Source organism: Aulostomus chinensis, chromosome 6 (assembly GCF_037954235.1).
Source record: "Aulostomus chinensis isolate RoL2024-O1b breed Wild chromosome 6, RoL_Achi_v1.0, whole genome shotgun sequence".
In the NCBI taxonomy this organism is placed as follows: domain Eukaryota; kingdom Metazoa; phylum Chordata; class Actinopteri; order Syngnathiformes; family Aulostomidae; genus Aulostomus; species Aulostomus chinensis.
Genome location: NC_141325.1, coordinates 28543015 through 28570964, shown reverse-complemented (window position 1 = coordinate 28570964; position 27950 = coordinate 28543015). Strand labels below are relative to the sequence as shown.

At 46.3% G+C, this 27950-nt stretch overlaps 1 protein-coding gene across 1 annotated transcript; it reads left to right on the top strand.

The window, feature by feature from the left end:
* The first annotated feature begins 244 nt into the window (after nucleotides 1-244).
* Nucleotides 245-27646, top strand: grk5l (G protein-coupled receptor kinase 5 like). Its single transcript, XM_086207379.1, has 16 exons — nucleotides 245-765; nucleotides 16237-16332; nucleotides 16416-16528; nucleotides 19837-19914; nucleotides 20295-20392; nucleotides 21304-21396; nucleotides 23047-23110; nucleotides 23190-23330; nucleotides 23421-23611; nucleotides 23750-23787; nucleotides 23960-24049; nucleotides 24200-24408; nucleotides 24492-24629; nucleotides 24881-25018; nucleotides 25128-25259; nucleotides 25378-27646. Exons 1-16 carry the CDS (start codon nucleotides 714-716, stop codon nucleotides 25459-25461), a joined length of 1755 nt encoding a protein of 584 aa, XP_086063505.1. The 5' UTR covers nucleotides 245-713; the 3' UTR covers nucleotides 25462-27646.
* Nucleotides 27647-27950: the final 304 nt, after the last annotated feature.

Sequence of the window (27950 nt, the reverse complement as noted above, 5' to 3'; positions counted from 1 at the left end):
TCAAAGGAACTGTGTGTATTTTATTTATTTATTTCACTGAATGGCCAAAAAAAAACAACCCAAAAACATTTTCTCTGTGTGTTTTGCGTCCCTGTACTTGTTGCACCGCGCTGCCGTGGTGAGTTTAGAAGTAAATGTGGTGTGCTTTTATTTTGACGATCCTCACTTCTGGTTGGACGTGTTTGTGCAAGCGGCTTGACGCGGCTGTATCTTAGAGGCTCCGCCCATTTTGATTACGTACCAACAGGGGAGAGGGGCGCGCTGATGTCTCTCCGGTGCACTCAGCCAACCCCTGCTGTTGAAATGTAAAGCTGGTAGTATACTGGTGTGCCGCTGGACCGATCGCAGCGGACGGACCCGGGTTTGCGTACATCAGAACCCCAAGCTCGGTTCGGTGTGCATCGGGTGATTCCGCAGCCACATTACGCATGGAACGCTTCTGGGGGGATTGGAGTAGTAATGCAGCAGCGCCGCCGCACTTCAAGCCCACAACAAGAACCATGCCCAGCTCACACTGCACGCAGATCTATGACATCCTGTTCCATCCCCTCCGACTCTGATATGAGAGAAATCCGCTCGGGTCGCGACGAGGACTGAAGACGGCGCTGAGGCTGAAGGACGGACGCCGCTGTCGCTGCTGCTGACGCGTGTGAACAGAAAACCTCTGCATTTAGGATTTCCTTTTTTTTTTTTTTTTTTTTTTTTTTTTTTTGATGGAGCTGGAGAACATAGTAGCCAACACTGTACTGCTCAAAGCCAGAGAGGGTAAGTTGGACACATAGAAGCCCAAAGGCCTGCTAGCTGTCTCAATATTCAGAAAAGGTGGGAATACGCGTAATGATGACGGCGGCGGCGGCGCTAGGTAGCCTGCGGACGTACGCCTCGTTACAGCAGGTAAATCCTACAGATGCGACTTATGCAACGGCACAGACGGCGGATCTCCTCTGGAGCCATCCACCTGGTTGTCACCTCCAGCTGCTGACGGGTCACTTCACCCCTCATCGATATGCGCTTCCCTACATATGTCAGGGTGGAAAAATCTGCCTCCCACATCCGCTCTCGCTGTCTGTGCAAATGTATGCACTCTTTCGCAATATTCTGCATGCGAGGGGCGCACACTGGAGCAGGGGATAACTACTTTCTACAGAGGCAGGCGCCAGAGGGGTGGTCTGATGACGTGACTGGCGTTGAAATGTGTGTTTTGGGGGCCTGAATCGATGATTTGAGACAGAAAATCTGAAGACAAACCGCTCATCAGGTCTGGAGCGGTGGGCAGCTGCGCTCAGGTCTGCACGGGCCTGCTGTGAGGAGCCTGGTCCAGTCGCACCTCATGTGTTGTGTCCACCAGGCCTCAAATTAGTTGAATCTGACACCGAATGTCAAGCTGCTGACTTTATATCACTGATTTAAACTAAACTTTCTCAATGGAAATATTAAAATAGAATAGTATTTTTTTTTATATCTCAATTAAAAAGCTCCCTCCATTACGGCTGGAACTTCAGCCGTAATGGAGTGAGCGCCTCCCCTCAGATGCTCCGGGGCTCTACCTGCCTCAGACCTCTGCTTGTGTGCAGCTAGACTCTGAATCCTGGGGTGAAGCGGTTGTCAAACTCTCGGCCACAGTTTCAAGTTCTGGTTTCAGCACGTGGATTAAGCCTGGGTGGAGCGGCAGGGCGACACGGGGGGGAAGACTGTGCACGACTCATTTCTCTCCCCGCCATGACATAGTTTTGGGGGAACAGGTTTTGCCGAGTGTTCTGTGGGAATTGACAGAATAATAAAGTGAAACAGGAAGCTGATATGCATGTGCTTGCAGGTCAGACTGGACTTTTGTTTCATGGGAGCCCAGCGCGACAGGGCCGGCTGAATTAAGCTTTACAAATTAATAAGCGCAGTTAATGACCCATGACAGATCTTGCTTGTCCCAGCTGCTCCATTGGTGCTCGTCCAGTCGCCGCCCCGGCTGTGTGTGGGAGAGAAAAGGTCTTTTACAAACTCTCATGGAGGGATGAGAGATGGGTCTTTGAGTTAATAGCAGAAGCACGACTTCCTCAGTGGCTTGATCAATGGCTTCTGTGAGAGAGGATCAACAGTTGAGTTGTTGCTCCCTGAAACACCACACAGGTTGTTCTGAGTGTGTTATTGGTTCTGTTCTTTAACCTTATGAATCATTAGAGGTTTTATCTTACAGGGCCCAGTGCCAAAGTCTGCAGAGCCCCATGCGCTGCTGTACGGATGGCAGCGTACAGTATACACAGAGGCACATTTGAGGTCACATACCAGCAACAGTGGGAGAATGTGAGAGCAGCGAATAAAGAGTGTTTATTCATGTTTGTTTACGTGAGTGCATCTTCGAGCCAGCGCTGAGCTGAGAGGCATGCATCCTCCGTGAAAAACGCTCTCAGGGACGCGCAACAGGAAGGCCCAGTTTACACTGCAGTCTTTGCCTGTTTATGCCAGCATCCTCACACCTCCCAAATCACTAGAACCGTGTGAGTGTCAGCGAGGCGTAGATTGGAAAAGCTATTGATATCTCCGGGCCAACAGTAGCTGAGCAGGCTTTGTGCCAAACTTGTTCTGCGTTAGCTTTTTTTCTGCTCTGGGTTCTAACAGCCAAGATGTCACCCGCTATGAGAACTTGGTGATGGACTCGGTTAAAACATCGTCGATCAGAGTGAATCGGCGATCAATACGCCGTTTCATGTTAATCCCAGTGTGGAAAACACTTTGGTTTCCGCTGGCCTCCTCCCCAGCAGAGAAACAAAACAGTCACGACCATATCGAACCATCCCGCTTGACCACCATCTTACATAAAGCCAAATGGCATTATACACTATCAGTTAGATGCAGCCCATAAGCTATTTAATCAGATTGATGGTTACATAAGAAACTGAGTGGGCTACTGCCATCCGAGCTCCATCTTCCTGTGGAGCTGCTCTCCGGTCTCTGCGGAAGATACTTTATGGATGATGAGCACGCGGTGAAATGAAACACCCTGCGTGGTCGTCGGTGTATCAACCACTGTCAGCTGCATCAGAGTGGAAGGAAATGCTGAGCAGAAGAAGAAAACCCTCTGTATGTGCAACGTTAGCTGAGGAAACCAGGGGGTCATGCAGCAGATCAAACGAAGAGAAGTTGTGCCTGAATGTGCTCCTTTTTTTTTTTCATGGTAGCTGGCGTATAGGTTTAATAGCAGGGTGTGTGTCAGCAGAGGTGGGTGTGGGGGGTGAATTCCTTTGTTTAAAAGTAACCTGAACCTGATCTGACGAGACCAACATCAGTGCAGTAGACCCTGAGCTCATTGTGTGTGTGTGTGTGTGTGTGTGTGTGTGTGTGTGTGTGTGTGTGTGTTCATGTTCCTTAGCCTGCCTCCCCATTCACAACTCTTACTGGCAGCAGTTGTAGATTCCAAGCCAGGCGCACGGACGTCATCGGCTGTCCAAGTGAATGAGAGTAAGGGGGAAAAACTGCGTTGCTGCATCCAGATGCCTTTCTTGAATTGCGGTAACAGAGCCGGGGTATTTAGTTTGGGCTACTAGACTGAATTCCCCTCCACTGCTGCCTGCTGGTGCTCTCAGTCGTGGCGTCGTGTTTGGGATGTTGTGCAGTTGTCAAAGTTGAGACCTTTTTTTTTCTTTTTCAAGCCACCAGAACATTCATGGTTGTGGCTAAAACGGCCAGAGGTAGTGGAGGATTAGAAAGAATAGTTTCAGGTAACTAAGGTCACGACGACAAGAACAAGCAGCCGGCCTCCGGCTCTGTCCTGCGTGATCTGATCTCAATGGATGCCACACAGTACAGGTGTGAGTGTCCTCGGGGTGCACTGAGATCCGGTCACACAATATGTTTAAACGGTGTTGGAAAAAACAATTTATGTAGTATGACTACAGCTTGACTTTAAAAAATACATACTGTAGAAACATGTTAAGTCCAACTAAAACCGTGTTTTCCAAAGTCTGATCAATTAAATTCCACATCTATATGCCAAAGTGGGCTGGACTTTCTGTGCATGTTCCGGAGGTCGTTCAGAGGTCTCATCATGACGGATGCTAGCGTGAAAATAATACATTTCTTGACAGAACAGTTGACAAACTTTGTGCTGTCTTGGCTTTAAGAGTTGTTAATTTTTCTTCAATAATCTTTGAATGTAGTCCGCTGTTTATCCGCCCGCTGACTTGTTTGGTATGCAGCAATAGGTCAGCCAGAAGATGGTCTGGGAAGCAGCTGTAAGAGGCCACACTGCCACCTACAGGTCAGATTCCTCCCTGGGTCTTGTGCACTGAGACGTGACAAAGTGTCCAATTAAACGGCCCAATCCAGCGAAAACTATGGTTTGACTTTCACTGTGTATGTGAACCCAGTGAAAGGGAGAGTGAAGAAGCAGTGCTGGCACTGCCCTCAATGTTACCACCGAGGTGCCCATGAGCAAGGCCCTCTAGCTCCATTGCTCCAGTGGAGGTGCTCAGTAGCCAGCATACTGTAGCTGTACTGGGCAGCTTACAGGTGTTTAATGTGATCAGGGCACTGCAAAAGAGAATATCTCTCCCAGTCGATAAAGTAAAATAAATAAATAAAGGTTTTTTTAAAAATGTCATGGCACCTGAACCTATTTGAAAAGCCTGGAAGTTCCTGGAAACTCCTTATAGATGTATTATGAGCACAACAACACACGGAGGAATAGACCCTCTCTGTGCTGTTTCAATGTCGTCTTTTGTTAATTTCAATTTGTCAGTTTAGGTCCAGGAAAAGTATTGCTACGTATTTGGTTTTAGCAAACGGAAACAATGTGGGTGTTTACGTGTGTACAGAGCGGGGAAGTGAGATCACACGATGCACGAGGAGGCGCATTCGATCGCAGGGTGTAAATGGACATACTTGATGTGTGACCAGATCACCCAAGACGGCCCTTAATGCCAGGTCTGAGCAAGGCTAAGCGGGACTCGTTTGATGGGCCCTCTGGTTGTCAAAATACAACTTTGACAGCATTCTGCAGTTAACCAGTGTCGGTCTACAATTATGTGGCTTGTAATAATTGTAGGGCTGGTTTGTGAGCTAAGGCACAAAGGGAGGAATCCAGTAGTGAAAACCTTCCATGATTAGCACCTAAATGTGGTGATATCCAGTCACTTGGAACTCTTAAATGCTACGGGATTATTTCGACTCCTAGATTCACATGGCAACTAACACTGATTGGATTCTGTTCACTTCAATGTTCACTCATGATGGACATTTTATTGAAATGACATCCAAGCCCGCTGATCAGTGACTACAAGACGCCAAAGGAAAGCATGATAACAGGCACGAGGTATTTGTGTGTACAAGTGAAGAGTGGCGGTTCTTAACTTGCACAGGGTCCTCCGGCTTTTGCTGTGGGAGAGGAGGTCGGTGTTACTTCATCATGTGAAGCCAAATCAAGTCCCCGCAAGCTGTGGGAGCTGCTGTCAGTGGGACTAACCGAATTCTCGGGAAAGGAAAAAAAGCTGCAGAACCAGTTCAAAATTGCAACTTCTCAACTGTCATACACAACACAGGTCTGTGTGTCCTGGCCGCTTCGCTGTCCTCTCGCTGTAATGTCGGCATGGATAACATACAGGAGTCTCTTTGTGTCTTTGTCCCACACACTATCTCTCTCACTTCCATAAAAACAAAAACACTTGCCTGGAGTGCTTGTCCCTCAGGAGCCTCTGAGAAGACGCTGCCATGACATAATGCAGTTGACTTTTATTGGGTAGACCACAGGAGAGCATTAATGGAAGGGAGAGTTTAAAAAAAAAAAAAACACGGGAGGCTTGTTTCCTCTTTGCGTAGTTCTGATGGGACAGACGCCAGCGAGAAGAAATTAAAATCAGTGAAAAAAGTCAAACAGCTGCAGGGCTGTTCTCGACCCATTCTGACACAACTCATATTTATCCCTTCCCTCAGAGCTCATCCATTTTGATGACTTCGGAGATGGTTGTTGAGTTTTTTAACGTTCTCACTTCCCAGGCTGCAGCGCCGCCCAGATGCTGCGTTTACTGGTAACCACGGTTGCTAGTAATCCCAGTGAGATTGAGCACATGAAGGTCTGATACAAATACAGAATCTGAACACATCGTGCGGAGCAACAATTAATGTTAGGTAAAGATTTTGTTCTTGTTTGAAGCTCTGACGTCTGACATTTATGAAAGGAAATACCTCTATCACATCCGGGTTCGAGTCCTGGCTCGGACGCGGGATCTTTCTGTGTGGAGTTTGCATGTTCTCCCCTTGCCTGTGGGTTCTCCCCGTGCCTGTGGGTTCTCCCACCGTCCAAAGCGATGCAATTGGGGACTAGGCTGATTGGATTCTCTAAATTGACCGTAGGTATGAATGTGAGTGTGAATGGTTGTTCGTCTCTGTATGTTGGCCCTGCGATGGACTGGCGACCTGTCCAGGGTGAACCCCGCCTCTCGCCCGTAGATGCTGGGATAGGCTCCAGCCCCCCCGCGACCCTTACTAGTAAGGAATAAGCGGAAGACAACCTCTATTACACCGACTAAAAAGGTGGACAAGCTAGTTATTATAGATAATTTGTGTCTATTTTGGAACTCAGTTACTAACCTCCACCAAGATAGTCGTGCTTTTGGTGGCAGAGAAACTATGAGGCCGCTTCTCCCCCAACTTGATGGAGGGCTACGGTATCGGCCATGGAGGAACCCATTAATCATTGATGCATATCACAGATTGGCCCTCAGAAATGCCTTTACAACTTGTTGACGGGTTAATGGGAGGACTGAGTTTCTGATAAACTTGTCAAACTTCCAAACCTGAGGACGAGGATCCCTGAGGATCTACGACTTGAATCGAAGTCAGACTTTCCCAAAGCTCATGATTACAGGTGGGGTTGGATCATGTCAACCGGTAAAAGACAGATTCACGTAGCGCTCACATTACCACGGATGCCAAACCAGTCCACCTTTTGGATGCCTACTCCATCTTACCTTGAGATACTTGACTTCCTTCACTTTTCGCAGCAGTGGTCCATGACCCTGAAGAGATGATAACATGGTCTAGAGGTTCGGGATCCTGGAAGCTGTGCTGTTGGGGCAGCAGTTACAGCAGCACATGTGGTTTTGCACCATTGAGACAAAGAGACAGCTTAGCCAGAAGGCAAAGCTCCGGAGATTCCGGTCAGTCTGTGTTTCCTCTCTTCTCTATGGTGTTGAAATGTTGGTCATGACCGAAAGAACGAGATCTACGAATGGGTTTCCTTACACCTCGGGATCGCCCAGTCAGAGCTGGCCGATGTGGCCAGTGATAGGGAGATTTAGGTCTCCCTGCTGGAGTTGCCGCCTCCATGACCCGACTTCAGGTAAGTGGTTGAAGATGGATGGATGGATGGATGGTCATGATGGGAGAGCAGAAACCTGGAGACTGGGGCGCCTTCTTGGAGCCAGACCTGATGCAAGCAAGATGGAGGCACCCACCACCTGCAGGGAAAGGCATCAGGATTGGTTGTGTTGCCAAACTGGCAGCATGCAGGCTTATGCATAATTAATTCACTGACTGATTATGAATGAGAGTCATTTGTGGTTGCTGGTCAAATATTTGCTTAGTACCTGTACAAAGCTTTTTCTTTTTTTTTTTCCCAAAAGATATTTCCACTCTTGTTGTCTAACGGTTTTTGATAACGTTTTCTATCGAAGTAAAAGTCTCATTTTTTGATGTCAGTCAGTATCGAACTGGAAGGTCGTCTCTCTTGACTCACAATCTTCTACTGTATCAGCAGTGATACATGAAGAAATCAAGCAAAGAAGAAGAGATATCCATTCCTCCGCACGCCACAAGGCTCTCTGTGTTTTGAGTAGGAGTGTGACTCATTTTTTCTTGAGTGGAAATATTCAACTCTCTGGCACTTGCTATCTCTATTGTTATTGCTGCCTCTACCCACACATACGGTATACGTAACTCAGCTGGATGCAACAAGTTCACGCCTGTTCTTTGGGGGTTGTTGAGTGGAATTCTGGGAAATAGGGGAGATAATTATCTGAGGCTGGCTGAGAGAAAGTGGATGCAGATATTGAACGGCCTGTCAGTCAAGTACTCCAGGAATGTGCTAAGCAGCAAACCGATGATATCTAGCGGTCCGTGGTAGGTGGTGGTTCTTTCATGTCAGACATGCAGGTGATTACTTATGCAGCTTTTTTATTGTGTACTGATGTGCTTCCTGCACTGTTGCCATATCTCTTTAATGGAACACCTGATGAATATTTGATATGCATTCATCCGGGAATCATTACTGTCTTTTGTCTCCTGCAGCTTAATGTCAGGGCAGCGCTCTTTTACAACACTGGTCAGACATCGCAGGGAATGAGATTATTAAGGGCTGTAAGTGAATAAGTCCTTTGTTTCTGTTTTAGGGGTAGTCATCTGTACATGTGACCACGTGGTTGTGATATTTATGGAAATCTATGGGCTAAACATTCTTCACAGTGGATTCAGAGAGGAAAAATGGAGCGGGTTTTCAGATCTGATTATGTAAAAGCCTCGCTCTTAAGAGAGAGCCATACATAGAGAGCAGCACCTACTTTTGTTACATTTCAACAACAGAGAAGAACAATTATTGAAAAAAAGAAATGCTCCGAAATACGTAGAATCAAGAAAGCTGGAAAACTGTGCAGCAGCAGGTTCCTGTCAGCAGTTCAGCTCAGTTGAGTCCACAACTGACTCTCTTGTACCTTTTTTTTTTTTTGTCTTTGTAGTGATGTTGCCATAACAGGGACAAAAGAACATGGAATGTCAACATGGGAGCAAGACGTGGAGCAAATATTTTCATGGTGTGTGTGTGTGTGTGTGTGTGTGTGTGTGTGTGTGTGTGTGTGAGGGAGAGAAAATAATGGAGAGGAGAGGAAAGTTACTCCCACAGAGGAGCATCACTTTAACCCTATCTCAGGGAGGGGCTGGGTTGTGTACGCAGACACACATTCAATAACCTCTGTCCACATACAGAGCACCATGTGTCCCCGATTGATAAGCTTGCTCTCTCTCCTGTGTGCTTGCTCACTTGTGATGTAACTGCAGTTTCACTCAGTGCCAGGAGAAATAAAACCATTGCTCATAGAAGTATAGGATTACTCGGTCATAATGGTCCACCTATCAAAACATTTATGGAGGTGTACAAACACACTAACAGCATGGAGGAGTGTCCTATTATGGCTGGCCTCATGCGGACTATGCTCTGTCCTCCTGGATCTTTATGGATGAGCAAACAGCGTGAACTACCCAGCGTGCCCTGCGCTGTGTGTGGTTCTTTGACAGAACAGGCTGGTTGGTAGATTATATAATTTCAGACTACTGAACGTGTGTTTTTTCCCTTTCCACATTCCACCTTTAACATGTATTTATAGAACAGGAAACTTGTGGCACCTGACTTTTGTCAGACAGGAAATGTACTCTGCCTTCTTCTGCTGTTGTGAGATTCGTGTCCTTGCATGACGGTTTTCACACTCGCTGTCGTTCACTTATGAGCACACACACACACACACACACACAATCAGGCCAGCGACAACTGTCACAGCACGCCGGCTCTGAGGTCATGGACCGGTTTGACCACCTCAGTTTGTATTAACGCTTTGCTCCTGCCCTTGGGCTTGTGCTATTAATAGCTGTAATGTTTACAGGGACATGAGGCAGGAACATGTTTCGTCCGCTGGTCTCCCTTTTCTTGAAGATCTATGAACATGTAGCTGTGGACGATGTCTCTATCAGATTTAACTCACAGCCCTCATTTGAATTAGAGTTGAGGTCAAGAGAGATTCAGATTGTCAAGACAGCACCTCACTGTGCTGGGACGCAGCTGTAGGCTAGCATTCACACTGCCGATAAGATCTCTTTATTGTCTGTGACTGATTTTGAGTTTATGGCCCCTCATTAAGTGCTTTAACATGTGACCCTGAAGCAGGCAAAAGAATAGGGCCTTTTATGGCAGCCATTTTGACACATCATAGCTGGGTAAACAGTAACACCAATGTAATTCATCAAATAAACCATGGTTCTGTTTAATGTGTCCACCGTTCCACAGAAGCAGCACGCAGACACATAATTAAGAACCTGCGCTACACCTGTCTTTACCCTAATATGACATGCCAAAATGGCTGAAGGGAAGAAAAAGATGCCGATTTTGAGCACGTTAGCAGATGTCGCTTCTGAATCTTCCCGCTATCATGAGATCAGGAGGCGTACGTGGACAGAGCGGGTGATCCAGGGTGCTCATAAGGCTGCTGAGCAGAGGGACCGGCATGACATCATGGTGGAACAGGGCAACAAAGAGCTTCTTCCTGCTATAGTCCTCCCCTTCTGCTCAGGTCTGGGCAGTGTTTCCCTCGACTTCCTGTGGCACACAAACACGAGCTCCAGTTGAACCAGACCTAGTCTAGTGTGTCTTCCTCCAGTAGAAAAACCCCCAACATGGAAGAATCTATCAAGTGAGGGTTATGTTTAGTATGATGTATTACCTCTACAGTATATCCCTGCTAATGCTATCTCACACCTCTGCACAAACTGGACAGATTTACTTGCTAGCAACTAGCATTCTGTCTGTGTTTTGCACGAGACAATTGTTGAAATAAAGAGTGTACCATTGAGTTCCACCCTGCAGGGCCCCGCTGAAGCAGGAAGAGGATGACTTGGAGTGAGGCAGTGCCAGTACAAATGTTCTTATATGTTTGCTGGTTGTGTTGTTTACCTCGGGGGTTTTGCGTACACGAGAACACCTGCGTAAACTTCGGCTCTCATGCAAATACGAGCCAGCAATTGGACAGTTGGACATTGTGAGAGAGCAGAAAGAGGGAGAACAAAGGCGTTTGTATCATAGTCTGGTGCGGGTACCTCGCTGACCACCTCGGTATGACTCAACTGCGAGGCCGACATTTAACAGCTCCGACAAAGGAGGTGATGTGAGAATGAGTGAGGATTGGATAATCAGTGTGGGATAATTAGTTGTTTGTGTGCAAAAATGAAATTTGAGGTGCAGGGAGGAGATGGTGAGCGCATGAAGATTCACAGGAGTCTGCCTCACTTTTTGCCCAGTGTGGGCGTACACAGTAGCGCAGCGCTCCCCTCTGCCAACGCTCGCATCGTATTCTGCTGCAGATGTTGCTGTTATATATGAGCCAGATGCACAGCAGGAGTTTCAGGATGTGGTTTTGACGGGTGGTCCTACAATTCTCATGTGACAGTTTAACTTAGGTGTTTGAACCTTAAAAGAAGTGTGTGTGTGTGTGTGTGTGTGTGTGTGAGTGTGAGAGAGAGAGAGAGAGAGAGAGAGAGCTACACACTGGTTAATGGCTTGGATTCTTTTATGCATCAACACTTCATGAGTGTGACCTCACAGCTAAGCAGGGGCGTTTATGAATGTGTGGATGGATGCAGCCTGCAGGGCTGCTGCAGTTGGTTAAATTGAGCATAAGGACATTACAAGAGAGGGGTCACAATTCAGTATTAACACACATACACGCACACATACACACACATACACACACAGATGTTTGGGATGCCGGTAACCTCCTGATGTCGCGCCAGACGGATGTCGTTCCCTCCGTGACCTTATTTTTGCTTCACTTGACATGCCTTGATGATGTCAGAGCTGCTAAGCAGAAACATAAATAGAGGGCGGTGACCGCGCCGCCCGCATGGAACAAATTAGACTGACAAGTTCCTGTGTGCAGCGTACCCACAGCGCCGTGCATATTTCTGCTCATGTGTAAGTGACAGACCATGAGAGAGTGAGAACGGTTTAATTGAGAAATAAATAAAGGGGGCAGCAAGGAGACATTGGCCTATTTATGAGCATATTCAGACTCATAATAACCCAGTTCTGTAAGACAAAGAGGTACTGATCCAGTGTGTGTTTGTGTTGGGGGGGGGGGGGGTTATAGTTTTACAATTTTTAGATCTCAGTATATCCTTGTAGTTATATTTGTGATTCTTTTATAAACAAAAGGCACAAAACCAGGACAAAGCTGATTTGTTACATCCTGCCAGATTATTTCCCCTCTAGAGAGCAGACGTCCAACAGCTGACAGCCACCAACAATGCAACACACAATTTGAACTCATTTGATTAACAGGAAATTACTTATTATGTCCAGACAAATGAGTGTGTTAGAAGGAGGTGAATAATTTATGCATATTTGTGTGTTTGTGGGAACTGGCGGGTGTGTCCGCATACAGACAAAACTACAGCTTGTTAGCTGGACACAGGGGAAGAAGAATACTTTAGATTTTATTCAGGGCAAATATCGATACAGTAACATATCCTGATATCCTTTGCAGTGGTGTGTCTACACTCCGAGCTACGCACAGTTTGCACAGGGGTGCTTGTCGCCATCCCATTTCACTGTGAGTGTGCTGTGTCCATCCACACATGACAAAGTTCTTGAATCTACTGAATGGGAATACATCGTGAGCCGCGTGTCATGGCCGACTGGGCTGCTGTTCAGAGTGACATGCACTTTATTTTTCTGTTCGATCGTTTGGCAGCTACGTCAGTGATAGTGTGCAACTGTGCAACTTGACTCAGTTGGGACTTCTGCCCACAGCAGTGTATCGTGCTAAAATGAAACATATCGTATCGTGAGGTCCTTGCCTGCTGCCAGTCCTAATTTTATGTATGACTTTGGCAAAGTGAGTCCAAATACTTAACTACATTCATTAATGCATTAGATCATTAGACGATGCAGCTGAGGTGGGCTCCCCCGCAAGGCATCGCTTCAGAAATCTGAGGCTTTGTACTTAATTGGCAAGATGGCAACCATCTGCATTGTTTATTCTATCATTTTCTCTGTTGCTTTTATATTGATTACATGATGATGGACTTACTTAGACCTCTAAAAAGTACTGAAAAAAACTAAGTGGTGAATGGGTCAGTCATTGGCTGGTGGCATCTCAGAGCCGGACCTGACGCTTTCTCAACAGAGTCAGAAAGTGAAGATGATGTAGGGTGACAGGAAGCAGAGAAGGCGAGGACGTCAGCAGAGAGGAATTACTAAATGCAGGAAGAAGGAGATGAGAGAGAAAATGAAAAATAAATAGGTCTGGCAAGCGGTGAGAGGGAAAGAAAACAGGATACAGAGCGAAAAAGGAGGAACTACATTATTTGTGGTTGTCTGAGCATTGTGTAGAAGTTGAATGCCTGGGTGGGGGACCTACGTTTGGTACAATTATTTGACATGGTGTTGACCCTTCACAGGAAGTCTTTGCCATTTGGTTGACTCTTTTATCTAAAGGCGCCTTACAGTAGCACAAGCCTCATTTTTAGTTCAGCAGTCCCACTGGGGATGACCTACGGTTGTGTTCCTTGGCAGACGTCATGTTTTCACTAAGAGAAATTAAAATATTGGACCGCATAGCAGAGCACAGTGACATTTTGTTACGGAGCATAAATTTATATCTACACTGTTTTCAGAGAACGACTGGTGCTTAAATAAGGAAGCGTGCCTGTTTATAGCTTGTGTAGTCTACAGTAATGTTGATGAGGAGCAGGTGCTGGGAGTTAATGATTCTCTTAGGGGATATTTTGACTTGAGTTATTAATACATTCAAGCCCTGTGGTTGTCCGTGATGATACGACGACCACTCTGCATGTCAGCAGCGGTGACGTTGAGTCCTCGCTCTAAAAACATGGGTTTCTTCAACCCTGAAAACGCAGCATTTGTGGTGGTCTTTCCGTGCACATTTTTAAGGGCCGTGGGGTGCAGGCTCTTACAGCCGGGAGCTCAGTTTTTCACTTCATGTGCACCTTTTCATTTCCCGGACAGAAGTCTGCAGGTGCTACTGTGGCAATTTCATGTCACATCCCATTCTTATAGCCTCAAAATACTGATTAAAACAGAGGTTGTCCCAGAAACACACGCGTACAGTTCAGAATGATCTAAAATGACAGAAATCAAGTCTGAGAAAGTACTTCAAGTGTCCTTTTTGTTCTGTTTGTTTTTTGTCCTGTCTATTAACTTTGACGGGGAAGGATTTTCTGACCTATATACTGCAACCAGCTACCAAGGCACGGTTGAGTCAAGCTAAACTTTTCACCTCTGGTATCAACTTTGTTGCTAAAATCCATAAGGAAATTATTGAAAGGTGTTTTTGTCTTTTAGCTTAAGCTGGCTTGATCATGTCTGGCTAACTAGCTTCCGTTAGCCCGAGCCAGCACAGCCACTGAACATATAAAAAGCTACATTAATGAAAGGTTGTATCACAGAGAAAGCCCTTGTGGGACTGGCCCATTCATATGGAAACAAGTGAAGTAACTGACCTACTTTTGAGTGAATCTGAGGAAGTATGAACTGATTAATTTGCTATCAGAGAGTCGTGTGAGCCTACTCGTCATCGTCGGGGGGGCTGGAGCCCATCCCGAGAGGCAGGGTTCACCCTGGACGGGTCACCAGTCCATCGCAGGGCCAACACATATAGACAGACAACCATCGGCTCTCCCAGCCACGCCTACGGTCAATTTAGAGTCTGGATTAACCTGGTCCCCTCTTGATGTCTTTGGACTGTGGAGGAAGCTGGAGTACCAGAGAGAACCCAGCAGGAACAGGGAGAACATGGAGACTCACACAGAAAGACCCCGTGCTCCAGCCGGGGCTCGAACCCGGAACCCTCTTGCTGGGGCCCCACAGCGCTGACCACTGCACCACCGTGCCGCCCTGATGCAGGCAGCGCTCAGTTATTTCAGGTGTTTGCAGCGAGGCCCTCTGCACGATTGGATGCAGCGGCTTGTGGCTCTGGGGTATAAATGTTGTTTTGTCCGAGATTATATCCTACTGACAGAGTGGGAAAGGTACCTCTTTTCCTTCCCTGTATTTGCAGTATGACATATCGCGTAATGTCGAGTGTATACTTGTGAATGTATTCATGCAAGATGGAGAGAAATAACGACAAACATTGAGGATTTGAGGACATTCAACACCTATAAATGCTGATAAAATAAATTAAAGAATACAGCAGATGGCAAATGGAATTATACATTGAAGAAGGAAACTTTTACGTAGGAGGATGTTGAGGAGATTAAAATGTTCCCGATGGCCACAAGAAATAGTTGGCTGACAGACGGATCAGTTTGTTCTTGTTTTGTGAAAAGGGAGCTCCTCCATTCATCAAGTTTATGATCTTTTCCGCACATTCTGGGGATGACATATTATAAATGAGTCCTACATGATGTCTTACATTAGACTCCTGATTTAAAATCACGAGAGCCTTGGAGCTTGATGATGTAGTTACAGCCTGCTTGAATTTGAATGAAGGTGAATTGGTCATATAACACCGAGAAGGCATCGCCGTGTGTCTGAGACACGTTCAGTCAGCAGAGGAGGGAATGATGAGGCAGTAATCCAGGAGGATTGAAGGGGAAACTGCTAAAAGCTTTCACTCAGAGGCTCCAGCATGACGTAGTGCCGCTGACATTCCAGGGTTATTACTTAAAGATGTTTGCTTGTCATTGCCTCTCCTGTTCTCATGCTCTCAATATTGCCTCTCACAACCATTTTCCCCAGCACACAGCACTTAAAGGAAATCCCAGTTAGTTCATAAGATTGATCATCGCGTTTGAAGAAAAAAGTGAAACTGAGACAAGCATGACGTTGGGTACAACAGCTGGAACGGATGAATAACAGTTTTTCTCATTTGGTGGCCTGTGGAAGGGAGGGAAAGGCAGATGTTTACAAGGTTTAGATGAAGAGGTGGAAAGAGAAGTTTAAGGCAAAATAGTTCCATTAACGTTTCCTTGAAAGCACAAATGTGGATGTATATGATTTCTATTCTTGATCCAGCAGGAAGCTGATGCTTGATTATTCAGAGCCGTGGAATCCAGTCTGGCAAAGTCCCGCGAGCTCTGATGGGAATGGAGACAGTCAGAACAGGCTTTCTGTCTGTGTGGACACACACACACACACATAAACACATTAAACGCACACTGTTCCACTCTCAGAAAGCTACTGAGAGGTAGAAAGTCAGTAGAGAGACAAGAGATTTAGGGAGGAAGTGGGATGTAATCTATGAATTATATATACAAGCTGAGACCATGATTTCATTCAAGGGAGAGCCTGCACACACACACACACACACACACACACACACGCACACATACAAACACACACACACACCCTCCATTCTTCTCCTCCCGGTCATCAGGCCTTCAGCTGCAGAGGAAAATAAACACTTGACAACTTTGTTGAACTTTTAATTCTGATTTTCTAACCTTCTGTCTTGCTGTCTGCCGCAGGTGGAGGAGGAAAGCGGAAAGGGAGGAGCAAAAAATGGAAGGAGATCCTTCGCTTCCCCCATATAAGCCAGTGCACTGAGCTGGGAAACAGCATCGGTACGGGTTTTTGTGTGCATGTGTGTGCATGCGCTCACATTTGAAGAGAGTGTGTTTGAAAGTGTTGGTGTTTGTGTCTACAGAGAGGGACTATGTCAGCATCTGTGAGAAACAGCCGATTGGACGGCTTCTCTTCCGTCTTTTCTGTGAGACCAGACCCAAACTGCACCGATGCATCCAGCTACTGGACGCAATGGTACACACACACACACACACACAGATAAATATGTAGAGTGTGGCTTCAGCAAGGCCACCATTAATCCTGGTACATCCCCTGGAAAATGTGGGGAAGCCACCGATCAAATTTCTTTTTCCACTTAATAATTACCAGTAAATTTTCAAAGCATCGAACGGAACAGCGTGATAATTTATTTGTTCTCCTGCTGAGAGTCAGATTAGTCGACTGATACTGTACTGCTCGCTGTCAGCGTCTGCACAACCACAGTGCAGCCAGCCACTGGGTCGCCTCACCCAGCGCACATAGAGGACACTGGGGGAAAGTGACTGTGACACGCTGGGGTTTTATTGGGGGGGGATGAAGTACCAGACCGTTTCTTTCTAAGGTGCAGCGACTTCCTGGAGTCTTGTCGTCATTGGGAGGTTGCCGAGCAACCTGCAGAGACTGGATGCCATTGCTTTTGGCCAAGAAAAGACCCTCACATAACCCCAGTAGGTTTTAGTTCAGTTGGTGCGAGGCCTCCGTTAATTCCCCCCAGAGGAACTGTGGAGTGGAGGGGTTAAAACCTGGAGGAGCACCATGAAAGCAGCAGAACAAAACACACCCCGCCGTTCACTCGTCTACCTTTTCAGTGTGCACTCTCTTTGATTACAGCGTAGCCCGACGGTACTCTGGTGCTGGGTCATGCAGCACCAATGAGACCATTAAAGTGAGTAGTGATTATTCAACCAGCCAGATCTCCCCCATCAACCCCCTTTCCAATCTCTCTCTCCCTGCGTCTAGACGGAATACCTCCCACATGACACATTTAAGTCTTTATCTATGCCCAGAATATCTTTGCAACCATGTGACACCATAGAAAGGACCACATTGTTTCCCACCACCACCCATCCAATCCCAACACGCACCCCCGCTGCCCCTGTCAAACCCCCACCGAGCGACCGTCTCCCTCTGTGAGGGGGAACCTACTGACACGCGGTCATGCCAAACATATGTGGGAGCTAATTCTGCAAGCCATGTGACCAGCCAGCAAGCCACGCCCACCGTGTCACCGACAGTAAACCCGGCCTGAGCAGGTGTTTGTGTTTCAAGTGAGTCAAAAGTGTTTGTTTTACTTCCAAATGTGTATAATTTAACTTAATCATTGTAGTTTTGTTTTTTTGGTGAAAGTGAATAAACAACCAATACAGTAGGCGTATTGATCACATCTGATCAATTAAATGAGGGAAAAATTTGCACAGGGGTTACTAATATTTTCTCTTATATCATGAGAGAGGTGTGTGTGTGTGTGTGTGTGTGTGTGTGTTTGAGTCCCTTTGCCTCCAAAAGGCTAAAGGGGCATCTGCCTTTCCACTTGGCTGACCCCCCACTGGCAAGGGTGGGAGACAGATGGCTCATTTACTTTGTGTGTGTGTGTGTGTGTGTGTGTGTGTGTGTGTGTGTGTGCGTGCGTGCGTGCGTGTGTGCGTGTGCGCCCACACCCAGTATTTCTCATGCTGTGGGGACATGAGTCTGTTGACACAGTTAGGTAGTGGGTGTTCTCCCCCTTGTTTGGTGAACAAGTGGCATAAATCGTGGAGTTTGAGGGTGGTGGCTCAGTGCAGGTATGCAGGTGGAGGTTGTGGTTCCAGCTGGTCTCCAGGACTTGTGGGGAGGCGAGTGTGGGGTTCTCTCTCTGAGGAGATGAGAACACAACTGTGTGTGTCTCAGTTGATTAATCGCATGTATTTACGTTCATACACTGTCAGTATTTATTCCTTTAAGTATCTGTGAAATTTTGGCCTTTTAGAACCTGTGTTTCCTAAAGCTCCGGGCTTGTGTGTGTGTGTGTGTGTGTGTGTGTGTGTGTGTGTGTGTGTGTGTTTGTCTTGTTGTGGAAAGCTGGTGACGTTGGTGTGACACACTGTGACACTCCAGGACCTCGAGGAATCCTGCCGTGTTTTCTGTGTGGTTGCCAAGCAACACAGGGCCATGTTGGAAAAAAGCCACCGGTATAAAGAGGCTGGCCAGCGTGTAGCATGGCCGCCATGTTGCCCCCCACCCCCCACACCCTTTCCTTTTTTTTTTTTTTGTTCAAAAGTCCTCGCCATGAAATGCGTCACAGCCTCCATGAGATGTCCAATATGTCCAGCCTGTAACAGCCAACCCGTTTTTGTGAACGTATGTTCAAACACAGAGCCAAGAGAGCACCATATGTTCCTGTGAGAGTGACAGCAACACCCTACAATGCAGCGAGCCACAGTGTGTGTGTGTGTGTGTGTGTGTGTGTGTGTGTGTGTGTGTGTGTGTGTGTGTGTGTGTGTGTGTGTGTGTGAGAGTGAGTGAAGTGGCAACTGTAGCACAGCACCAACTCCATCCTACCTACTGGACAAGAAATCCAACTGCTTTTTCTGCATTAAATTCAGGGAGAAAACAGAAATGTATGCTTCTTTGCAGTTGAATCTGGTCTGAGTTCCTCCGGCTCCCGATACAAAGTCTACTTGTGCATTTTGATTGAAAAATCATAGTTGGGAACATTGCAGGCTTTGCTTCTCCACCATCACTGTTCCAGCTGTAGAACGGTAGATAACATTCGTGAACGACTCATTTCACCATCAGAATTTGATCCATTTGGTCCAATAACCATTTGGAATTTTGCTGGAATGTCGCCACATAGACAAACGCCTTACATTTTAAATGAAATGTGGAGCGACTCAGCTGAGATGGATGAGCGCTGTGTGAACTCCTGTCGCGAGGGCTTGAGTTAACGTGAACTCGCTATAGACTTGTTCACTTTTTTGTGACTTGCCTGCCTGACTTTTGATTTCATAGCACTTTGTGTTTTTGAAAGGAGCTTGTTTCATCCAGAATGTTTGTCGAGCTCCACAGTGCTGTGTTTGTCTAGTTACTTAGATGGGGTTTTTTTGTTTGTTTTTGGACAATGATATTTCACCTCTGTTCGAAACTCAGTTGACTACGATGAAGCACATCTCAGCCGAGACACTGGAAGCAATCACAAGTTTTGCAGAGAAATAACAGATTCATTGAAACAACACAAAACTGGTGGCATTATTGATTCATCTGATTATTTTCCAGATGAATTAGTTTATATAATTATCAGAAACAAATCTTAGAGTGATCACCACCATGTCTCAAAGCCTGCGGTGATGCATTCAGCAAATGTTCCGAAAGATGTTCAGCTCTGTAGCAAATATTCCCACTGGAACCAGCGGCGGTTTGATGTCTTGCTATGAATGTTTTAAATGATTTATCAACTTTTATGTTTCAGCTCTTCTGGGCTTTCAATGTTGGATCACTTTATTGATGTGAGTCACTGTGTATTGCAGGAAGATTATGAGGTGACACCCGATGAAAAGAGAAAAAGCAGAGGGGACCAGATTATTAAGACTTTCCTGTCAAAGCAAGTAAGTTTCTTTATCCGACGCAGTTATACATGACATTAACGCTTACTTCACCTTGTGCAGAAGAACTGAATGTGGTCGTTTTTTTCCGGTGTTTTCTGTGTGGAGAAGAACTGAGGAACCAGAGAATAACATTGAGTTAGTTTACTCTTACAAGAGCACGCGCAGGAGCGTTGTAGTTCAGTGTAAACACTGACGCTAACAATGTCGTGTTTGCTGTGTGTGTGTGTGTGTGTGTATACATAATGTACCGATAGTGTTCTTGCCTCTGTTTGAAGTGATGTATGTTATTCCCCAGTTTGATGGAATGTGTGTGTGTGTGTGTGTGTGTGTGTGTGTGTGTGTGTGCGTGCGTGCGTGTGTGTGTGCGTGTGTTGATGTAGTCACCTCAGCGTGTAGACATAGCAGAGGTCTTTGCTGACCAGTGCAGGGAGAACCTGGAGCTCAGTCCGTGTAAGGAGATCTTCAGCAACTGTCGCAAGTGAGTCGCCTCGCAGTCTTTATTCCCTCTCACCTGTCTGTTGGACTTTCACCTGTGTTGGTTCTCTCTCGGGTTTACCAAGAGAGTTCAAGTTGGCCTTGGCGACTACCTGTTCTAGGCGAACTTTCACTTCCTGGCACTTGTTCTGGGTTGTGTGTGTGTGAGTGGGTGTGTGTGGGTGTGTTTGGCTGCTCTGTAGAGCGAGAGGGAGGTGAAACCTGATAATTTTTAGGTTTTACAAGAAGCAGCAGACTGATGCTGCACTCTGATGCAACTGTCACTTCCTGTTTCCACTAGGTGGCACCAGAGAACACACATCTACTATTATGTTGCTGCGTGAAGGCAGCACTGTAATTTAGATGTGTTACATCAGGTTTACTTCCTGCAACCACTAGGTGGTGCTCAAACTTAAACTCAGCCTGTCGTCTTCAGGCCGAGACTCTTATGAAGTTTGAAGACTATGTGGAGTCCAGTCACTGCAGTTTCCTGTTCAGTGGCAACAGCTCTAAATTGACCTCCTCGCCACGGTTACGCCATTTAGCAAAAACTGAGTAGCCATCACAGTCACACATCACCAGGGTCTTAAGTGGCCTCTGACCAAATTGGACACGAAGGGGGTCAACCCACTGGGAGAAGGACATCAATGTATGAAAAAAAGAAGACATTTCCTGTTGCCACCAGGTGGCGCTGTGTCTAATCTGGCCCTAAATTGGATAAATTCTTCCTTGCATGATTTTTCGCCTCTCCTCCAGGTTCAGTGTTACTCATAGTTTTTGCGTAATCCTGCTGACAGGCAAACAAATGCCACCAACACCACTACTACCTGCTTAGCGGGGGTGGTGCATGGTAGGAATGTTGGCTGCATCATATTCTCACCTGTACCTGTTCTATCTGGCGGTGTGTTGGATCAGGGCCGTCCACGACTACCTGAGCGGCGCTCCGTTCGCAGACTATGAGAACAGCATGTACTTTGACCGCTTCCTGCAATGGAAGATCCTGGAGAGGTCAGTTTTATGTTTTTTGTAATGTCTAAAATTGACTTCATGATTGTGAGTAATAACAACATAATAACCTGTGAATCAAGATTGAAAGAGATCCTTTATTTTTCATGGAAAACCACATCACCCAGTTCACTAACCTGTAAAATGCATTCATTTTATATTAAATGAATTTAGCTTTAGTCTGCCAACCTCTCATGTGTCAGTCTTGATATATTTTCTGCCTAAATTGTTCATTTTTAAAGTTCTTCCCTTTTCAACCTCAAGCACAAATGAAGAGACGTGCAACAAAATTGCGCCCAACTGTCCCAGGCAACAGGGTGAAGCATTTTAGCCTCGTTCTGGTGTTCCTCTGCGTGCCTTTTTTTGTTTTTGAAGTGATTCGTTTGAGCAGTCCAGGCATGTCGTGCTGCTTTCAGGTGCTAAGCTAAATTGGAAATAACAGAAATCATGTCAGAAGAGAAAAGTGGAGCAAGTTTAAGAAGACAAATAGAGAAAAATTAGAAAAACCTGTGCGGCAGGTTACAAGAGGCTGATGTTAGCTTATCACTTCATTTTGGACAAGATGGCTAAATCTTTGCTAAGAGAACATGAGCTGATTTATTGGAAGTTTTTAATTCCATGATATTGGTAACAGCATCAGCCCCACTCATCCAGAATCTGTTGAGTTCTTGTTCCAGTGCTACAGTACTACAGTATGTGAAGTGATGTTACTGTTTAGTGTGCTGATGTCCATGATTTTGAGCGATGAAGTTTATTGTTAAAGTGTAAAATTCGATGCCTCCATTACATATCGTTGTCACAAGAGTTTGATGACCACGTTTGACGGATGATAAGTAGGAATGAAATCGATTATCTATTTTGGGCCAATATATTGGAATTTTCTTACCCTCCAAAATCAGTATTGGCTCCTGGCAATCCTGTGTCAGTGGAGCGCGACTGGTCACCCAGTCAGCGTCACACTAGCAGCCAGCAGCTGCGTGTGGGAACACGTGCGCGTCTCGTTATCGTACACAAATGAAGTGATTTCACTGTGCAGACGTCGCCACTGCAGCTCCTTCTGATTTCTCCAAAGTGGACAAATTGATTCTGTATTTCTGTTTTTGTTTGGTGGATTGAGGTGTTGAGGAGCTACCGTGAGATCAAGTTGGCTGCCGTCAGTTCCTCTTTTTCAGCATTTTCAGTTTTATTTTGTCTCAGGGTCAGTGAGTTAGAAACCACACAGGACGTGTAACTCCAAGTCAGAATGAGATCCATTAAGTGAAACTTCACAATAAAAAAACAAATCATCAGTTGTCGTAAAGCATAAAAATAACTTTAAAGCATTTAAAACCTGGTTAGCTGAATAACTACCAACAGAAGGTTTTAGGAGCAGAGCAGTTGACGGGTGGGTGGACTCGTCCCTCGGGGAGTCCTCGGAGGAGCAGGACCGCTCTGGACGGCCGATGCTTTATCAGCGGCAGTGAGAAGTCAGCAGGAGGCTCTCAGAGCAGCCTTGATTGTATCCGTGTCTGGAAAGTGAAATGGTGCACGAGAGGCCCCACCCTGTGTACAGGAAACTCAGGATGGGATTGAGTTCCGCCGATGATATCTCCATCCTAATCAATACGATATGAGCATCTATTAATGGATGTTGCTGTGTCTGTGTTCTGTCAGGCAACCAATCACTAAAGACACGTTCAGGCAGTACCGAGTGCTGGGGAAAGGAGGCTTTGGAGAGGTAAGAGATGTTGAGGATGAATGCTGCTACTGGATATGTTGTGGTGTGATTAAGAGTAACCGTGTGTGTTCCTGGTCAGGTGTGTGCCTGCCAGGTCAGAGCCACAGGGAAGATGTACGCGTGTAAGAAGCTGGAGAAGAAGAGGATCAAGAAGAGGAAAGGGGAGTCCATGGCGCTGAATGAGAAGCAGATTTTAGAGAAGGTCAACAGTAGATTTGTTGTGAGTAAACATCAAACCTGCAGCACAGTCGGCGCCACCTTCTCTCTTTGGTGTGCATTTCTTTTATGTGGTTGGCCTTCCCTTCACTAGGTGAGCTTAGCGTATGCATACGAGACCAAAGACGCTCTGTGTCTGGTGCTGACCATCATGAACGGCGGAGACTTGAAGTTTCATATTTACAACATGGGCACGCCGGGCTTTGAGAAGGACAGGGTCCAGTTTTACGCTGCTCAAATCTGCTGCGGACTCGAGCATCTGCACAGAGAATCCATCGTCTACAGGTAGCGCCTCCAAACACATGTTGTTTAGCTCATTAATGCCTCCAAACAGACAACTCATGAACTAGAATCAGGACTTTGAACTTGACGATTTTCACATGCGAACCGATACTTGATTTTTTATTTTTATTTTTTTTTTAGGGATTTGAAACCGGAGAATATCCTGTTGGATGACAACGGTGAGTTCTGAAGCTTCATCGGCTCTTATTTGTCATTATTGTTTTGTACAGCATTTTTGTTTTGCCGCGCACACACGTGTTCAAACTAGAGTAACTGAGGTAGTTTTCCTCCCGGTTGTTTAAAATGACATGAGCAGGTCAGGTGAGTGTTTTTCTCTGTTGACGTGTGCAGGACACATCCGCGTCTCGGACCTGGGGCTGGCCATCAAAGTGCCTGAGGGAGAACTCATCAGAGGGAGGGTGGGGACCGTCGGCTACATGGGTAAGAAGCTCATCAATACCTCCATTAGCGCAGGAATTCCCAGCGCGGGGTCTTCTAGCGCAGCCCTCAGTGTAGTTTACTGTCTGACATTTAAATGCAAGAAGTCTAACAAGGAGTCACTGACATCATCATGCTTCCATTTCTCTGCAGCTCCAGAGGTGATAAACAATGAGAAGTACGGGATGAGTCCTGACTGGTGGGGGCTGGGCTGCCTCGTCTACGAGATGACCGCCGGCCGTTCACCCTTCCGCGCCCGCAAGGAACGGGTCAAGCGTGAGGAGGTGGAACGGAGGGTGCAGGAGGAAGAGGAGGAGTACAACGACAAGTTTACAGAGGACACCAAGGCCATCTGTAGAATGGTGAGAACTGACGGATAGCTGTCGGTGCGGAAAGATGGAGGAACTCTGAATGCGGTGACTCATCTGTGCTTGCGCTCCCCCAGCTGCTGACCAAAGACCCTAAGCAGAGGCTGGGGTGCCAGGCGGACAGAGCAGCGGGCGTCAAGGCCCACTCGTTCTTCAAAAACATCAACTTGAAGAGGCTGGAGGCTGGAATAGTGGAGCCTCCTTTTGTGCCTGATGTGAGTTATTTCAAATACTGTACACACTGGGAGTTTGAATGAAGCGCAGCAGCAAAGCCTGTGGTGTGCAGCTCAGTTAGAGCTTTAATCTAGGAACAAGTCCAAAATGAATACCAGCAGATAAAAGGTTTTTCCTGTGCTTTCAAGCCAAACAAGTAAAATTCCATGATGATAAAATATCTATTAAGATAAGAGTGTCTCCTGTTTTTCCTCCTGACCCTGTGTTTCTCATGGTCATTGCCCTCCTCCAGCCTCGGGCAGTGTACTGTAAGGATGTGTTGGACATAGAGCAGTTCTCCACGGTCAAGGGAGTAAATTTGGACCAAACTGACAATGACTTCTACTCCAAATTTGCTACAGGCAGCGTTTCCATCCCATGGCAGAATGAGGTAAGTGTGTGAACTCAGTCTGACATTTTTAAATGCTTGCAGCAGTTTGTGTAACTTCTGGGAGAACTCCTTTAGTGAAGTTCATCTTCTCTTCTCTTCTCTCCCTCAGATGATTGAAACAGAGTGTTTCAGAGATTTGAATGTGTTTGGGCCTCAAGGGACGAGACCTCCGGATCTTGACTGGAATCAGCCGCCAGAGCCACCCAGACGCAGCCTGCTGGACAGGATCTTCAGGAGGCATGTAAGTGAACACGCACACTCACACACACACACACACACACACACACCACCACCACCACATGATAAAATCATGCAAACCAATTCATATAACTTTCTCTCTCTCTCTCTCTCTGTTTCAGCACCCAGAGGTGTCTATTTCCCACAGTCGTGTGCAGTCTTCCAGTGTAAACTCTGTGGACTCCATGTCCAACTCTGCCCCCTAGTGGCACGATGACAGTGTGGGAGCCACACACAGAAAGGGAAGGCGCTTGGAGGGCTTCCCCGCTGCTGATTGGTCCACAGCAGGGGCCTGAGCAGCAGCCGGAGACAGCCTGTTTAAAGCCTACACGGTCAGCCCATAGGGGAGGGGGTGACCCGGCTCTGAGATCCTGGGCATTTGTGGTGGGAGAGTCAGGGACAAACCTTACTTACCCTCAGGATCGTTGGACGATAGAGCAGAGCCACTGATGAAAAGGATAGCTAATATTCAGGGGATCCACTGTATAATAAAGACCACCACCGGGAATAGAAGATGGGAACTTGGTGATTTTTTTTCTCTTTTTTTTTCCCAAAAAGACAAATTTCTTTTCATTCTGTGTGAGTCCCTTACTTTCTGGCCTGTATCTCGTACTGGTGTCCCTCCACCTATCTCAAGTGTCACCACTTGTACAACACTGACTGCAATTCTTTCTCTGTGTCTCCGCCTCTCGTACCTCAAATCACTCCTAAACATTCAGAACAGACCACCTCGACAACCTCAGCTCATGTACATTGCCTTGCATACACTCAGGCCAAAGATTACAGTTGTGTGATGCTGTCGCCAGGTTGACTTCTTGGTTTTTAAGCTGTCATTTACAACCACCGCCGATCAGAACGCCTGATCAGTTTTTCTACACATTCTTTTAAGTATGAGCCTGCAAGCATATCATATAGCTTCAAAGCACACACACACACACACACACACACACACACACACACACACAAGGGGATAGAATTGTGAGAATCGTGTTGTGTTTTCATTGCATGGACAAGTGTATGTATGTATGGACAGCTGTATCCCTTGGCTTCTGCATACCTCATTCCACTGATGTTGCAAGTGTGTACCATTCGACACGAGACATCTCCCGCCGTTTACAGTGTCACTTTATATTTGACATTATGTGGAGTTTTAAAAAGAAATGAATATGCTGTACAGAATCAAACTTTTTGTTTTAGCTCGATCGTCTGCACAGTCGACCCCGCCCCCCTCCCCGCCACCGCGCCCCCCCCCCCCCCCCATGACGTGGAGAGGAACACATGCACTCAGCCTGACTTTACAAGTTGCACAATTTAAGATAATGTCATGCTGTTTCTTCACCAAAATGGAAATGTTTTACCTCTGATCACTAAGGCACATTATTGTACTGCTATTGCCACACGCCGCTTGTTTTCTACTGCTAAGCTAAAGTGTTCTTGCTCCCTTTATGCCTTTTCCATTGAAACAGTATTGCTGTATGGCTGACACGTGTACAGGTTTTTATATTTTGCCCCTTTACGTGTTCTTCAAAATGCCTCACCAATCTAAAGGGCCTTCCTCCGGGGACACGAAAGGTTTATTTATCCAGTCCAGTTCATTCATGAGATAGAGCAGGGGTGTCCAAACTGGTCCAGTAAGGGCCGTGTGGCTGCAGGTTTTCATTCCAACCGAGCAAAAGCAACACCTGATCCAACAAATGAGTGTTGTGAACACAGCTTCGTCGATTTGAGTAGAATCAGGTGTTGCTTTTGCTCGGTTGGAATGAAAACCTGCAGCCACACGGCCCCTTTAGTGGATCAGTCTGGACACCCCTGAGATAGAGGAAAGACACCAGGGATGAAGAAGAAGAAGAAGTGGCCTTCTTGAAGCAGCACAGCCAATTAAAAGGGAAGAGCATCGCCTCTTCCGCTTGCTAAAAGAATGTTATATTTTCCTATTCAGGAAAAGAGAGCTGGTCCATGAAGTGATTTCTTTACAAATCTCACGCGAGCCTGTTTTTTTTCTCCTCTGTCTCTACGTACTTGATATGAAAAAAAAATCAGACTGAAGTGCCTCCTTGTTAGCATGATCTCCCAGACAATGCCCACAGAGACACGGACGCTGGGAAACACACAAACACACAAGCAGCTTGCCGGAAGGGAAGGGGTAGAGGGAAAAGGTCGGTGTGGGAATGCTGTTTATCCTTCGTAATGTGACGTACAGCAAAGTGCTGAGTGCATGTGAAAGCCAAACCCACTGTGTCGTTTAAGTCCCAATAAACTCTGTGCTCTAGTTTGCGTAATCCACAGTACGCCTGTCTCTTCATTTTCCTCCTGTCAGAGTTGTCACAGAAACACAGCACCGTACAACTTACATATCACAACTTCAACGCTAAAGTGAGAAAGCAAGTACTTTTATTACTCAAGGGGAAGTACAGATACTTGTGTGTAGGCTGTTAAATGAAATGTCCTCTTGACGGGAAAAGCTGTTTTTTTTCAATTATTTTCAAAAACATGAATGAAAACAATGAAGTGCAAAATTGTTTGATCCAATTTGTAGTTCATCTCAAAGACAACATGGTAGTTGCTCAGTGTGTGTGTGTGTGTGTGTGTGTGGTGGCGACCCAGGAGGGATTAGGTTAAGACCCCTGACTATACAACACTAAAACACTCTGTGCTCAAACAGGCCGTTCAAAAGAAAGTTCTCAGGATGAAAAGC